The sequence below is a fragment of the Hetaerina americana genome, unplaced genomic scaffold, assembly GCF_022747635.1.
Source record: "Hetaerina americana unplaced genomic scaffold, ioHetAmer1.1.p SCAF_14, whole genome shotgun sequence".
Lineage (NCBI taxonomy): Eukaryota > Metazoa > Arthropoda > Insecta > Odonata > Calopterygidae > Hetaerina > Hetaerina americana.
This window is the reverse complement of record NW_027286514.1, coordinates 11,951,140-11,968,109: the sequence shown is the minus strand read 5'-3', so window position 1 is coordinate 11,968,109 and position 16,970 is coordinate 11,951,140. Positions and strand designations below refer to the sequence as shown.

Genomic DNA, 16,970 nt, shown 5'->3' with positions numbered 1-16,970 from the left:
AGGCCTTGGTAATGGGTAAATAGAAAAATTTGAGCGTGGTAGAATATTATGGAGTAGAAGGGAATGTTAAAATTCGCAAATCACAGCTTGAATTTTGAACAAACAGGAGGAAATGGGTAGAGATGTAATGTTGATGGATAATGAATCCATGGGTTAAATGAGATATGTTTAAAAAGATGGAATATAGTAAGCATGAATGGATAGAGTAAATTGTAGAACTAAGTAGGCAATAAACTGTGATAAAGCTGCTATGCCTATATATGCCAAGTAGGAAGTAGTAATACAAATAATAATATAACTTTTTATCACTGGATGATGAAAAATGAATAATATTATTTCACTTCATGATCATTATAAGGGACCATTAGGTCTCAATTTCGCCCAAATAAAGACCTCTTTCTATCTATCTATCTGTCATTATTGGCTTTCAAAGAAGTTGTAGCTGTGTAAACATCATCAGGGCTTAATTATTGCCATTTGTCGTATCCTGTATTAAAAATGGGTATTTCAGACAGTTAATATTAATGCAATGCAATGCAATGAGTTTTAACTCTGTTTTTTGGTGTAGATGTAATTAGATTGAAGCATAGCTCAATTTTAAGTTACAAGTTTCATCCTCCAAGATAGAGGGTCCAGGGAGTTGCTGAATTTCCTGAAGACTTATGTCCTCGATAGAGCATGTTTTAATATGTTAATCTGATGGCTAGAAATTCTGATATTCTGTATGGCAGACCTTTCTGAACCATGGGCACCATAGAAAAGTGACTAATCATCATAGGGTGTTTATTTTAATTGAATGCTACAGTGTTTAATATGCGATAAGCTCTAGCCTGACGTAGCAAATCAGCCATCAGACCTTTGACAGTATATTTAATTTCTTTCTTGTAGAAAATAAACTTTTTCTGAATCATGCCCATTGCAATGGATAATGAAAATATGCACGATTTTTTTCACTGTAGGAGTTTCACTGTTTTTTCACTGTAACTCTGAGGTTATTCTGAAAATGGTGTCGTGCTTAGGTGCTTTTCATGTAAGACACCATACTGGAGTGGGTTGGGAGCCAACAAAGTCAAGGATAAAGGAGAAAGTACAGGCACTGGGATTTCTTACAGATGAAAAGTCATTTTTCATAATAAGCGAGATTAAAGCTGGTAAATAATATGACTTACCTTTTTGCAAAAGGGCTCACATTTAACAGTTACACCTTTTTTGTAATATTAATGAAGGTATTCAAAATTGCAGGGGTGATAATGGTGTGTTATGAAAGAATGAAATTGTAAGAGAGCAAGTGACATTCAGAGAGAGAAATCAGAAAAGGCTAGCAGTATTATATAATTTGTAATAATATCCTGCATATATGCATTACTTGTCTCTCTATGATGTAGGAAATCATTAATTGCCTTTCTTTAGCAAAGATAATTTTTATAGGCAATCAATTCTTATCAAGATATGTCCTGGAAATGACTCATTTTTCACAGTTAAAATATTATTATTTTCATGATTTTATTTTCATAAAACCTGTGTTTTTGGCCCCCAGAAGTTATATAAGGTGAATATTCAACTGCATCTCTTCAAATTCATAACAAAACCCGGCAGTGGTTATCAGCATTTTCTTTGAAGAGTGAGTTCATTGAATATCCTATGGTAAAATAAAAATTAAACTTTTCCTCATATTACAATTCCAACATTTATACACGTGTATAGGGCAGCTCCCGAGTCCCATAAACAAGGTAACAAAATGAAGAATATCTGGCAACCCCTGTGATAAACATAAATAAAAAGTTGTCCACAGGATTAATATTATAAGTACTTGATTCCTAAATGACATCCACATAATTACTACTAATAATGCAGGCAATTTCCATTCTCAAATTCAGTTAGTTAAAAGAGTAACATGTATGCATGTTCTATGGTTACTGTATTATAGTAAAAATATCATAAATATTACTTAGTGTACATAGTATTTTACTCTCATCTTACATATCTCATCCCAAGTGTTTCATAATTTTGTTAGATGGGTAACATTGTACCTAACTTTTCTGATAATTATCATTGTGTATTCTAAAGAAATTCTGCATGGCAATTAAAAAGGTAGTGGTGTATTTAAAAAGTAGTGTAAATTATGTGAACTATGTTAGTATGCACATTAATTATATGTATATTAGATATGCATATGTCTTTTGCCAGCAACCAGCTGAAATAATGTTAAGTAATGATTAAAATATTCAGTTGTAAGCCATTTAAAATTATCTCAATTTCAAGGTCTTGTGAGCCTCCAAATTAAGGGGATTGTGTGGAAATAGTTGTAGAATTAAAAATTCCTGGTAGCCTAATAGAATGTTGATGCTAAGTAAGGACTCTGATTGATTATAGGGGTGAAAGTATTTATCTAAAATGGTTTTGGAAATCAATTGTATATTTATTGATTTCTTACTATGTGGTATTTGTATGGATTTCAGACAAGTTCAATTAGTTATTATTAATCACGTATTACATTGTGTGAATTCATTTTACCTTTTCCATTATTTCATCATTGAAATTATGAAGTGTTTTCTGCAAATAAGTTCAACAAACATCATTTTGGATGAATTATAAGAACTATTTGTTGGTAAGAAAAGGGTTTTCACTAAATAGTATAAGTTTGAATAAAATAATACCCTATAAAAAATCAGTTGGCCATTTTTCATGCCTTTTGGTGTTTTTATATTTCTCTAACAATGGACAACAACTATATGTACTTCTTTTTCATTATTTTGTTAATTTGAATGAAATTGTATGGTATTCATCAGAATACATTAATCTTCAAAGCATAATTTATTTTAAAAACCTGATGGAGCCATAGCAAACACTTATGATGCAATCATCTGTCACATAGCATAGATTATCTAAAAAGCATTATTCATCATACAGAGACTAAACTAATTCTTCTTGATGTCTAGCATTTCATGAAAAATAGCACTAACATTACAGAACTTTTTCAGACTAACTCAGTCAGAATTAAAGATATTTTTTTTGCTTTTGCCAGGGATATATGCCTATAATTGACTGTTTTATTTCATTTATGATAGCTATTCATTATTAGTGTACATACCCATATGATGCACTTTGGGTCACTTGAGATTCATATTTCTGTTGCAATTCGTAACTTAAATGACTGTGGAAATGTACATTAATATTTAATTAACCTACAATAATCAATTTTTTTCATCAACATATATAATTCATGATTGTGAATAACTCTATTTGCTTCCTTAAAGTTGCTTTATGAAATGCATTTGACCATTGGATATTCTTTGGCATTTCCCAAGACAAACCTCTCTTCATATATCTAACTTTATGTAATTCATATTAAACTTAAATTACTCTGGCCAATTCTATAAATAATTTCATACTATAGGGATGAGATTCCTTGTGAAGGCTCGCACAGTGTGCAATTATTGAAGATCTAAGTCTTCAAGATTTTACTCCACATATCTGGCCCATATTTCTGGGCACTGACTGCAATGCTGGCAAAACTATTGTCCCAGAAATATGAACCAACGTGGAGTAAATCCCACCAGACTTTGATCTTCAATAGTGATGGGATATGGAATAGTGCACCCCTTGGTATGTTTTGTTAATAGTAAATTTATACCGACACTGGGTTTCTCTTTACTCATCCCCTAATCCCTGAAAATCCTAATTATTCCTAGTAACACATTATCTCAGCTATGGGTCATCTCCCAAGGTAACTCGTACTAATTTCCTGCAGTAACTAACCAAAAATTGGTGAAAACTCATGGGTCATATTTCATAAATAATTGAGGTATTTTTAAATGTTCAATTAGGGCACTGGCAATGCTCATTAGATTCTTCTCTGAGTAGGTTTACAGAAGAGCTGCTTTTTTAGTCGTAGAATTTTTTGTGAAATAACATACATTTAATTATCATTTGGGAAAAATATTAATTTTATTTAATGAGCAGTTAATTTAATTACTTCTGCTATGATTAAATCATTATAAAAATGTTTTGCATGACTGTTTTCTGCTAAGATTAATTGAATGTGGTAAATACATGAACATATTTAAAAATGGGTATAATTAAAAGGAGTTAATAAATAATCTTCTTAATGCACTTAACAGTGTCATTTAAAAGCTGTTAATTTTATTGTTTGAGGTCCTACTCTAAACTTTAAACTCTGAAACTATTAAGTTGTAAAAAGTGCATGCTCAGGCTTATTAAAAATTACCTACTTTGATTCTAATGGTAATATAAACATTCAAAATATTTTTAAAAATCTGGTAAAATTAATTAATCATTGCATCAGTGTCTCCAAGACAAAAAATAAATATTTTCAAGTTTTTACTTATTATAAAATACTAATGCTTGATATAAATTGGTAGAAGTTGTTTATAAAAATGTGACTTGCAGGTATTCCATATTTGAGAAGAAAATCATTTTAAAGTGTTGCTCAATGCTTGGGGTATGCAATTGGAAGTAGTGAGTGCTCACTGAAATAAAAAGCTTTCATACTTGACCACAGTTTTTCCAAACCCAAAATCTGTGGAAAAGTATAGATGATTCTACTTCAATGAATGAATGAATTTGATTTGAATGACAATCCTCAAGTTCAAGATAGGCTCTTCTTATTGGAACATTGAAAAATTGTTCTCCTCTGAAAGTTTTATATGTTAGAAAACACTGTAAAAGGAATGTTCAATTCTCATGTAAATTTTAGGTAAGCTAAAGGCACTTGCACAAATGGATACTCACGACTTAAACTCTAAATCAGACTCTGCATGCACATGGTTTGGATATTAAGGTGAAATTTCCATGACACTGATGCTTTGATACTTGGCTTGTACATATATTGCATTGAATTGATTCCAAATGCCATAAAAAGTAACATCACCGCAACTACTTTGCAGACCAGGATATACCAACTGCTGAAAATGGTGTGGTGAACTCATTGGCCTTGGAAGGAGAAAAAAGTGAGCACGAAGGAAGATTAAGTCTTCATTTGGAAGGCACCAAAGTACCAAGCATAGTTGCATCATCTAGTCTAGGAAACCCTAAAAAAGCTTCAACAACAGAAGAATATGACACACTGAGTCCCAACCGTTTACTCTGTCAGCAGTTCACTGCTTTGCTTGCCAAACGCTTCCATCGCACCAAAAGGAATCCAAAAGCACTCTTCTTTGAGGTTTGTTGCTATTTCATCTGTTGCAGGCCATTATGTTATTGATAAAAAGTGTTTATGGGCCAACAAGGTTGGAATATACACTGATTAACTGCAGTTCTTTATCTCAATGCCTTGCAACCTATAAAGCTTTAAGTTTTGAATTGTTTGAAAATTATGAGTTTTATCTTAAATGAAAAGTTGCCTTTTGTGAATGGGAATATTGATACTATAACTCATATCTTCTTCAATAATAATTACTATAATTGAGTTTCCTTAGCCTACTAGGTATTTTATTATGTATATGTGTGAGATGATGTGACATGAAATACTCAAATAATTATTACAGGTCAGTTGTGGGTGTTAGTCCCAGCAATCATACTCACTGCTGGTTAGCATGAAAACTTATAATTTTTGTACTACAGCTAATATTCTTGCTAATGGCCAGAATTAGTCCAGACAATTATGAGAATGCAGTTACTCACGGTTTCAAAATTCTCCAGTTTCAGGCTTGAATGTGATTTCCATGCAACTAATTATTTGAAAATAACTGGATAGGTGATAAAGTCTAATACTCCACAAGGCTCCAATTTTGTCCAGTCTAAAACCTGATTGGGAAAGAAGGCAAGCTATGACATTAAATTGTACATAGGGGTACTCGAATGACTGGCAAGGGATCGGTAGAAAATTTATAGTAAACAGAAATGCATTATTTACTTGTCTGGATTTCACATAGACTAGTAAATATTGTAAGCTGCATTGGATCAAAAGATTACCCTTAATGGCATTAAATTTCATTCTGTTGCCTATTATCTTGTCATGTTTCATGCACTAATTCCTTATGATTGGAACTCAAGGCAAAATAAAAATAATCAGTCTTTGAAAGCTATTAGGGAGGATATCAGATGTAACATACTAATGTTGGCATGAAAGTCATATGATTGATGTGACTACAACATGCTCTGGAGTGTGAGAGGTTACTGGTCTGGGGGCAGCACCCCCAAAATTGTGCTACTTGCCTAATGCACAAATAATTGCAGAGCAATGGTTCATAGAACATACCAACAAGCCAATTTACAGTGATTCAATGTGTAAGGAAAAATTTATGTGCTCAAAAAGATAGCTCTTTTCATTATAAATCAACATGTTTAATTGTGGCAACACCAAATTCAAGCTGTGATGGAAAGGGAAAGAAGATAATAATTTAAATTGCAACTTATTTTGCAAATGCAAAAGTTCATAAATTGGAAAATATGTATGCACTCAAGTTTTACTGTAGATGACAGGCATTGAATGATACATGTACGCATGTAGAAAAATTATGATAAACTTTCTTGGTAGATTTCCTTCTCTTTTATTGACCAAAAGGCAATATTTTCCATTAGTTATGCAGCTTGATCACACTCCCAATTATTGCCTGTTAGATTCTTTTAGATTTGGACATTAAGGTCTTGCAAAATGTTCAAACCACTTGGATCTTAAATCGTTTCCTAATTGAGTAATTTGAGTAAAATTTCTCAGGATACACATGTGCATGACATGCCAATTCATTTTGAGGGGCCTATTCTATATGGGGTGTGATAGAGAAATATCCAGTGGCAGAGTGCTTCTGAATTCTGCTGTTCTATATAATTCTGCCAACAAATTTGCATGCAAATCATACTTCGATGGTACAACTACCTTGATGCCATGCAATTTAGAAATGTTTACTTGATTATTCTATGGGGAAATTTGCCCCTTGAATTTATTTTTTGTCAGATATCTTCCTGTAAATAGTATTTCAATTCATACTGTCAATAGGATTTTGACTTCATAGCAATATAAGAAATGAAGTCAGTTAGAGGACATAATCGCATGTGTTCCTGCAGGGAAACATTTGATAGTGATGGGGGATTGGAATGCGACGATGGGCAAAGGAAGAGATGGTGATGAGGTGGGGGACTGTGGTTTAGGTACGAGGAATGACCGTGGGGAGAAAGCAGTTGAGTTCTGCAGGAGACAGGGGTTAGTCATCACCAACACTTGGTTTAGACACCAAAAAAGGCGTAGGTATACATGGAAAATGCCAGGTGACTCAGAAAGGTATCAGTTAGATTATATTATGGTTAGGCACAGATTCAGGAACAGTGTGATCAATTTCCACAGCTTCCCAGGAGCAGATACAGACTCTGACCACAATTTGTTTGTTATGAAGGGTAGCATCCATTTCAAAAAGATAAGGCAGGGGCAGAGGGTTTGGAAATGGAATATAGAAGCATCAAATGGATTGATAAGGAAGGAGTATCAGCAGACTGCAGAGAAAATCATAGATGACAGTAAACAGCTGAGTACTATCGGGGAAAAATGGGAATATATCAAAAAAGGGATATTGAAAGCCACAAAAAAACCATAGGAACCGTTAATGGGAAAAGGACAAGGAAACCATGGCTCACAGATGGGTTGGTTACAAAGATGGACGAGAGGAGAAAATAGAAGAATGTAAGCACAGAGTTAGGCGAAAGGAAGTACAAAGAGTTAAATAATGGATTGAGATGGGGAAAAAATAAAGAGAAAGAAGCATGGTGGAAGATTCAGTGCAAGGATATGGAAAGTTTGGAGAAGAAGGGTCAAATTGGGGCGCTATACAGCAAGGTTAAATCACTATTGGGAAGTAAGAAGGGAAGATCTGTGCTAACAGTTGGAGTTAAGTCAGGTAAAATAATAGTCAAAACGGACAAGATCGAAGAGAGAGAGGATGAAATTACAGAAAAACTGTATGGCAAAGAACTTAGGTCAGCAAGGTTAGACATAGAAAGAGAACATGATGTAGAGGAAGATAGCTTAGGTCCAGACATACTTGACAATGAGATAGCAAGGTTATTAAGAGAGATGAAATCAAATAAGGCCGTGGGGGTAGACAACATTCCTGCGGAACTTCTAAAATATTTAGGAAAATGTGGTAGGAAGAGACTATATGGACTGATTTGTAGCATCTATGAGGTAGGAATCTGGCCGGAAGACTTAGTGAGATCAGTGTTAGTTCCTATTCCGAAAAAGGTAAAGGCGACATCATCTGAGGAGTACAGGACAATTAGTTTGATTTCCCATGCAGTGTAAGTGGTTCTCAGGATCATCAACAAATGGATGGAGAGCAAGGCAAATGATTACTTAGGGAATGTAAAAGTAATGAATATTAGGAAATATCTTTATAACTTGCCACATTGTCATTTAGATAATGTTGTCATTATTTACCCAATGAAATAGCATCTTATTGCAGTAATGCAATATATTGGTGTAATTGGGTATAATGTAATAATAGCTTAATGCCATCTGTCATTTTTACAAGGCACAAATGACAGATGTACTCAGTGTACTAAACAACAAGGGTAAAACTCATTGCTGATTCTCAGGAATTAACACACGTTTAGAATTTCCTCAATTGTTTTCTTAATAGAGCTCTAATATGTGTATTGCAATCATTTATGATCCATGCATTCATAATTGTTCTTTCTATTTTCATCCAAAAAATAGATAGTCTTGCCGGCCATCTTTGTTTGCCTAGCATTGGTATTTACCGTCTTCCAGCCAGGGCTCAGGCAGGAGCCTCCTCTTCCACTCTCCCCTTGGCTCTATGGCCCCCCAAATTATGTATTCTTTTCAAATGATAATCCTTCCATCACAAACTCAACAGCCCAGATATTGGAGGCTGGATTGCTTGGAGACACAGGAATGGGTGCCAAGTGTGTTGTTAATGACAATGACAGAAGGTAATCTTAATATAGATGAAATGCCATTTTATCTTCAACCGAAATATTTCCTTGTATTGTCAATATAAGTTCATTTTTCCTTTCAATAGAGATTCATATTGCCATGGGAAAGCAGATCATTGGGATCCCAAACCTAGTCCACATCCTGGTAATTATTCATCGCCTGATTGCTCATGTGCGATCGGTAGCCAGCAGTGTCCTGTTGGTGCTGGAGGCCCCCATCCACCTCAAGCAGTGGTAATTTAGCAATATTATCTTTATTTCATTAGTTCTTATTTACCACCAATTTCTTTCGTATACACACACACACACATTCTTGTTTAGTTCAGTATTTTCAAGTTGAAAAACTGTTTATATGTTATGATGAAAGAAGACACTTTGCTTTTCTGATTAGAATTTTTTTATTACAACTTTGGTTTTGTGATAGCATAATATCTTCAGGTTAACACCTGAACATCTTAAGCTGTAACAAAACCGAGGTCATAATAAAAAAATTCTATGTGGAAAAGCAAAGTATCTTCTTTCATCGTTCTGGATTTCCACCATGTTACACCTGAAACTATGTCATCTGTTAATATGTTATTATTATTATTATTATTACTTTTTATTTGCCCAGAGATCACAATACAAAAATACCAGGTGGGTGGAGTATGTACATGATATAAGGCACGTCAAAATGAGGAGCAAAGACACAGGCTCAGTTAAGATACATAAAAGAATAGATGCTCATAGTTACATAAGTGTTTGGTACAAACCCATGAACATCGGCTTTAACATGCACATACAATATAAATTTCTGAAATTTCTAAATTGATAAATTTCAGTGGTATTCTACCTAAATAACATCAGAATAGCATTTTGATTTAGCTCATGACTGCAAACATGTGGTCACTCAGACTGCCACAGTTTTAAAAATACAATTTTTCTCTCCCTGTTCATTTAAAAAAATTCAATACCTTTTATCCAAAATTCCAGTGCATCCTGTAGCTTTTTGGGAACAATAAATCATCACTCATTTTTATCAATATTTGTATACTAATTTCAAATTAATAGAGAATAAGTATAAATTTTATAGATGTAAAACCATAAACACTCTAATCAGTTCGAAAGTCGGTTTGTTAGGTGATGGTAAGAGTTTACCCAGTACCAAGTCCGACAGCATTTGAAATTCACCCTTCAGGGTAGGGAAGGTAGTTCCTTTCCCTGTGCCGGTTATGGTTTCCCAGGAAGATCTGGTACCCAAAAAATTGCATAGCATGAGTATAGCTGAGGGTGCCCAGAGAGGCTTGCCTGGGAATTGAACCTGGGGCCTCTGGTCAGTAGTCCAACGCTGTAGCCCTGGACTACCGCGATCCTATTTTATAGATATATAACAGCAGAATTGATAATATTTGTGTATTCAATTAAGTGTTAGCCAAGTAGTCTGTGAGTCACATAACTGTGATTGTTTTATGAAAAAGATTGCCAATTGATAAAGTTTTGTGGTATATACAGTATGTAAAATATTACTCGTACATACTACTCGTACGGGTATACCTGTATGTAAAACAAAATATTACTCGTACAAGGTATAATTTAAGAATGTTTAATATGAGGTTTTCAAATGTCAGTGGCCTACTTAATACAGTGCCATTTCATATGCAAACATGAGGTATTTATTTCCTGTTTAAATCAAATCATCTAAAAATACAGGGTGCATGTATTTCTTCTGTATTTTGGAATAATTATAGTTTTTTTCAAAAGGCTTGCACTGGGGATTACATGCTGAATATGACTGGAAGAAATATATCAGACTGGCTAGTGAAGACAAGTAAAGACTACTTTAAAATGAGGTAAGCTTACTTTGCTGTGAATTTTCTTGTTGCGCATATTTATTTTGTGTACCAATATAATGTAATCAGTATTTGGTGTTTGTTTGAAATACTCTAAATAGAATTGAGATGAAGTCTTTTGAATCATTTTGATTGGCTTTAGTATCAGGATAATTGTCTTTTGTAACGGTGGATACCCAATCAATAAAGCCTAGCAAAGTTCATCGTTGTATAATGTTAAATGATTAATCATCCCTATATTTCATGGTACTTTGATCAGGCACTTTTTAAAACAAATGTTACTCCATTGTATCTATGCACTTACTTTTTATTATGCTGGTTACATTTAGATTTACTTCTACATAACAAGTTCATACTGTCAATACACGCTCAATTTTTATTATATTTTATATATGTATGTATAAACTTCACTAGATACTTGTTATTTGAAATGAAAGTGCTTTCATCCTGATTGCACTGTAGGAAAATAATCTTCGTCATCTGCAAGTCTATTTTCAAAGTTTATGCATCACAGCATATAATGACCATACTGATATTTATTTGATTTCAATAGTTGCTTTTTATTAAGAACCATTTGTTGGAGGTTATACTATGGGGAAAACAAGATGTAGAAATTTTACATTTAACAATATTAGTTCCAACTAATGAAAGGTCTCCATAAATTTTGCCTTTATTTACTCGGGAGTTGTAAATCAGTATTTTTTCCAATAAATGTACATGTTTTAAATGATTTGCTGAAATTGAATAAGTTGGCATTATTATTTGATTTAAACTTCACAATATAAGTTGGTGTAATATCTTTGTCTTGGAAATCTTTAAAATTCAGCAATGTAAATTACTTTCAAAGAAGATTCTATGCTTCATTTCATATATGTTATACTCTTTAATGAGCAGTGGTTTGACATTGATAAATTACTGGCATTCACTGCTATGATTGGACTGTCATACAAGGGATCACTTTGTAGAAGGTTCTGAAATAATTCTCTAATAATTTACTTGCTTTCTGATTAAAGTCCTCAGCCTGAAGTTGGTTGGGATAGAAAAGGGTAGAGCTTACCAAGTAATAAGCTCTATTCCATGTAAAATGGACATAATTAGGTGAACAGTTTCTTTCAAAAGTCCTCATAACCATCTCACAGCAAGGATTTAGCTGGAAGAAGGGCTTTTAACCAAGGATCGTGTCAGTCTATAGCCAAACACTCTTCCCAGCATTCCACCATGCCACCTCATTCACAAATAATTATGCATAAAAATATACTGTTATTTTATTATTTGTCTCCCTTTTGCTGCACCCATGAAGCCCTCTGTCATTGATTTGTTTCTTTTTAGATATGGTGGCTTCACATTTGGGGTAAAAAACAACCTCACACTTAGCACGGGACACCTGGGAACGCTATTCTCAAATTATTTCAACAACATCACACAGTTTACCGAGCTTATAAATGATACCAGAGATCTCCTTAGAAATTCAGATGTTTACAATAACATAAAGGTATGTCTATGCATGAATTTTTTTAATGCTTTTATATTCATATGATGAGAATTAAGAAGTTAAAATTTGGGGATCGAATACTTCGTGGGGTAATGATGCCATTGGACCAATACTCTCATTCTAATTTTGTACCAGTATTCTCACTTTTCAATTCTAGCATTACTGAGTTGTATTAGAATAAGTATTCTGAAATTAGATGAAGTGAACTTAGTGCAAATGTTTTAGCTCGCCAAGTATAGTCAATAAATCATTATCTTTGTTTACAGTATTACCTTCACATCACCCTAATCCGTGACCTGCATTCTATATCTAAAGATTTAGATGCAGTTTGACTACATCTTTAAGAAAAGATAATTATTATAAAGTGATTTTACTGAATGTAAATTCCATCAGTATTTTTTATTCAATTTTTTTAGTATAAAAATATACATAGATACTTAATTATGGAGCTTTCCTCCATTGTTAATCACTGTGATGCTCACCACAATTTCTCTCCCTTAACCTCTTGACATTCTATATCACCTGTTGTCTTCACTTTTCCAAATCGTTTGCCCTTTCAATTGCTATGGTCATTAATATAATTTTTCTCATCTGGCTTAAACTTTTGATACTATTGAGTGTAGTTGTGTTTACTAGACTAGGCTACCAGATTTATGCTCAGTTTCATCCTGGATGACCAGTGACCACTCTTTAGTCTCTTTCCTACCCTTTGACTTGCCTGGTATTGGTGGCCCTACTAGGAGCGTAAGTCCTGCCAGTGTAGCTCTCTGGGTCAGAAGAGTTCACAAACCTCCCCTATCATAAGGAGGTGGTCTTAGGGATGGTTCTTAGAGCTCGCATGCAGTGTTCATGGAGAAAGAGTTTGTCCAGAGGATTTCCTTAGATCGAGTTTGATGCCCATACCAAAAAAGAGAAAATTGGTATTATGCGTGGATTAAAGGATATTAAGTTTGATTTCACATGCAGCAGAGATAGGATACAAAAGTAGTTCTAAGAATCATCAATAGGAAGTTACAGAGTAGTGCAATTAACTAAGTATGCCAAGATTCCTCTGGGTTTGGAAAGGGGGGGGAACATGTGATACCATTGTATTGATGAAAAAATTAGCGCAAAGGAACATCATAGGCATGTAACTGGATAGAGCTTCCTTACTTCCTCCAGTAGATAAAAAAATATCCAAGATATGGGAATGAAATGCTTGTAAAAACAGCTAGTTTATTTAGTTTGAATTTGATAAATTCAAAAATATATCATGCATATTCATCCATATGGGAAATCTGCTTTTGTGCAATGGATTCTCATGAACTTCTTAGCTCTAATCATATTGACTTTGCCTATAAGCCGTCAGAATCTTTCAGCATGATAGATCAAGTTCAGCCAGCCTTAGATAATAGGGTTTACCATATTATAGTTCATCATGTTAATCATCATTAATTATGGTACAGTATTTTATTTTGTTCTTGTCTTTTCATTTTTAAATGAAGTCACTTTTCCCATTGTTTATCCAATCATTGGTCCTCCCTATTAATCTTATTTCTCGAAACCACCTATTCATAATTAAATAAAGGTATTTCATTATTCGAGCTTTTATTCTTAGAAAGGTGATCACTAAGTGCTCCCATGACTTCTACATATGTCTATATTAATGGTATAATATGGTACATTTTGCTACCAAAATCTGATGTAGATTTACTAATTGAATGATTTTGAGACGATGGATTATTTCATCTGGTTTGGTTTTTGTTTACATTGACTTCTTGTGAATTCAATGGCCATCAATTTATCAGCTTTCTTGGTCACAGTTCATGCATGGATATGTTTTTTAGGAATTTTTTCATCTTCTATTCTTCATCATTCATTCACATTCTGATGATCTTATTTAATTTTTTTTGCAAGGTTCTGTGCATATTTGTGGGCTTATTGCCATGAAATTTTCTATTGTTCTCAGGTTTGGTTCAATAATAAAGGCTGGGCTTCTTCAGTGTCATACATGAGTGCCATAAGTAATGTAGTGTTACGTGCGTCACTTGCCAATGAAAATCCCAGCCACTATGGAATCAAAGTGATCAACCATCCAATGAACTTCACTGATGTTCAAATGTCTCAGGAACTGTTGTAAGTATTAGTTGTTGTGTAACATGTTAAGTAAAATAATTACACATATTGAAAATGACTAATTTTTATTGAAAAATAAAATAATAATAATCAATTAATTAATTTATATTTTTCAATTCAAAATTTTCATCCCTTCTTATTCTAAAAGCTAGGGTGGTTAATATGCACCCCCATATGACAACTAACCACCTCGATGTTTCATAAGGTGGTATCACAAGCAATTGAGCCTACATTTTTTGTTAAAAGTCCTTTGAAAATTAAATTTTATTAACTTAAGCCTGAAAATGATTAAGGAAACTTGAGATTGAGTACTGTAAGATACCAAAAATTCTTGAAATGCTTTCATCTGCTGATTTTAAAATTCTAGAGACTTCATGCAAAGTAGGTAGCATATCATATTAGATTTATAAATGTTGATGTTAATCATTAAAATTTTAAATATTTTTCTTTGAATGTTCAAGAGATGTTAAAATCTACTTTTGGCAGGTTGCCTGAAGTTTCTATTAAAAACCCATGTTTTAAAACCATTTCATAATTTATTTGAAACTTAAGCTTTCATGTAACTAAAATAAAATAGTAAAAATGCCACACTGCAAAATTGTTATTCTCTGGCCATCATTAAATGATTAATGAATGAGTTTACTTGGTACAATCCATATACTTGGAAAATATAAAATAATAATATAAATAATTTAAATTTGGAAAAGATGCTTGCTGATTTCTGTGTATGTTACAACTAAGCAACTTACAATACTCATATCACCAATATAACTCCCCTTAATTTTGCAATCCATTTTTAATGAACAATTATGATCACATTGGAAAATTTCATTGTTAAAAAACGTTTATGATAATTTATTGTAGCACAAAAATAATCATTAAATAGTCGCAATTTAAACTTTTCAACTTAATTTGGTGGTGAATCATATCCTAATTTATTAGGATATGATTAACCACCAAAGTGTCAGCATAGGTGATTGCTTGGTATTTGATATGCAAAGAATATTGAATTACAGTGTTCCTGAGTGCATAGTGTTGATTATGGTATGGCAGTTTCTGTTAATGTTTCTGGAATTGACTTCAAGCAGCTCTCCATTCCTGTCCATTCTGTCTTTTTAGTTTATCTATTTTTCAAAATCACAGCCCATGTACTACTGCATAATCTCTTAAGATGGGGTGCTTGCACAAATAAAATGGGAAGTAAAACAGTAATAGAGCTTCATTTTCTATGAGAAAAATCGTTATCTGACAATGCTACTTACTCAATATGTCATTAATTAGTGGCTTGATGATGTTATTCTGATATGTCTTCAAAAACAAATAGCAATTCCTAAATTCCTCTATCAGATTCCCCATTGTCATTTTAATTAAGAAAATACTCCCACCATCCTATTTTACATCACATTCAATTATTATCTCATAGTTTTGCGAGTTACTGTGCTTATATCAGGGGTATTTTGTTGTCAAATTTGTTTGTTTCTATTTCAGCAAGCAGTCAGGAATTAGTTTACTTCATGCCATTTCTGTGATATTCGCTCTAAGTTTTGTTCCTGCCTCCTTTGTGGTATTTCTCATTGAAGAAAAATCCTCTAAGTCTAAGCATCTGCAGATGGTCTCAGGTGTTAATCGAACTATTTACTGGATTGCATCATATGCTTGGGATTCTGTAAGTAAAATTCTACTTTGCCAAAGCACATTTGAAATATCTTTGATACATATGCATGCATAAATTTTACAGAAGCTGCCCTAATTAATTAAGAAGTTTATCTTTACATATATGTTGCACTTAATGAGTAAAATATTATTATTTTTGCTACATCGGTGTGATTTATAAATTTAATGGTTCAGCCTACACTCTTTCTAGTATGCTATCATAGTACTTTGAAGTAAGAAACATCCTCAATCCCAGAACATAGTCCTATTTTAGTTGTATCTATTTTCAAACTTATATGGAAATATTGATCACTACTCAACATTTTGTATAGTTAAATACAATGATGTAGAGAACAAATATTGCCCCCCTTGAATATATGTAACAATCTTAGCTAATACTGCTCTTAAAATTTTAGCAGTGAAATAAACTCCTTTTTCTGCCATATAAAGTATATTCCTCAGAAGATATCAAGAATTAACCTGCTGTATAAAATTCAACCTTGATACATTTGATGATTTTCTAGCAGTGTGATTTTTTTCTTCTAGATAGCCTGGTTAAAAGAATTGAGCTCCAAGTTGAGAATTAATTAATTTCAGTTGGTCTTTTTTCTCCAATTTTTCCTGTATCATATTACCAAACTCAATCATAGCACTCAATACACAATCAATCCTGTTTATAGCAAATAACTTGGGAACAGGAAAAAAGTTTTCTATACAGAGAGATTAAATTGAACAGAGCCCAACTACAGAAACATCATTAACAGCATGGCTGAATCATGATATTCTAAGGGCTTAATCTATATATATACTCTTTCCCTCTCTGTTGTAGCACTATTTATTAAACAAGTGAAAATTTTATTGTATCCAGAGAAAACTTTATTTAGACATATATGAAGATTTTAAAAATTGTATCAATAAAATAGAAACTACATATATTATTCCATTGATAGGGAGAAAATATTTACTGATTTCTT

The 16,970-nt window shown here is 33.0% G+C and overlaps 1 protein-coding gene across 4 annotated transcripts in view; it reads left to right on the top strand.

Annotated features, from left to right (window-relative positions):
• LOC139686335 (phospholipid-transporting ATPase ABCA1-like) overlaps positions 1–16,970 on the top strand; it is a 116,535-nt gene that overhangs the window by 78,654 nt on the left and 20,911 nt on the right. For all 4 annotated transcript variants that reach the window (XM_071583506.1, XM_071583507.1, XM_071583508.1 and 1 more), the window contains 7 exons: positions 4,908–5,182; positions 8,669–8,904; positions 8,994–9,141; positions 10,648–10,736; positions 12,066–12,228; positions 14,177–14,343; positions 15,832–16,009. In XM_071583506.1, the coding sequence (XP_071439607.1) occupies positions 4,908–5,182; positions 8,669–8,904; positions 8,994–9,141; positions 10,648–10,736; positions 12,066–12,228; positions 14,177–14,343; positions 15,832–16,009 (1,256 nt within the window). The remainder of the gene's footprint in view (positions 1–4,907; positions 5,183–8,668; positions 8,905–8,993; positions 9,142–10,647; positions 10,737–12,065; positions 12,229–14,176; positions 14,344–15,831; positions 16,010–16,970) is intronic.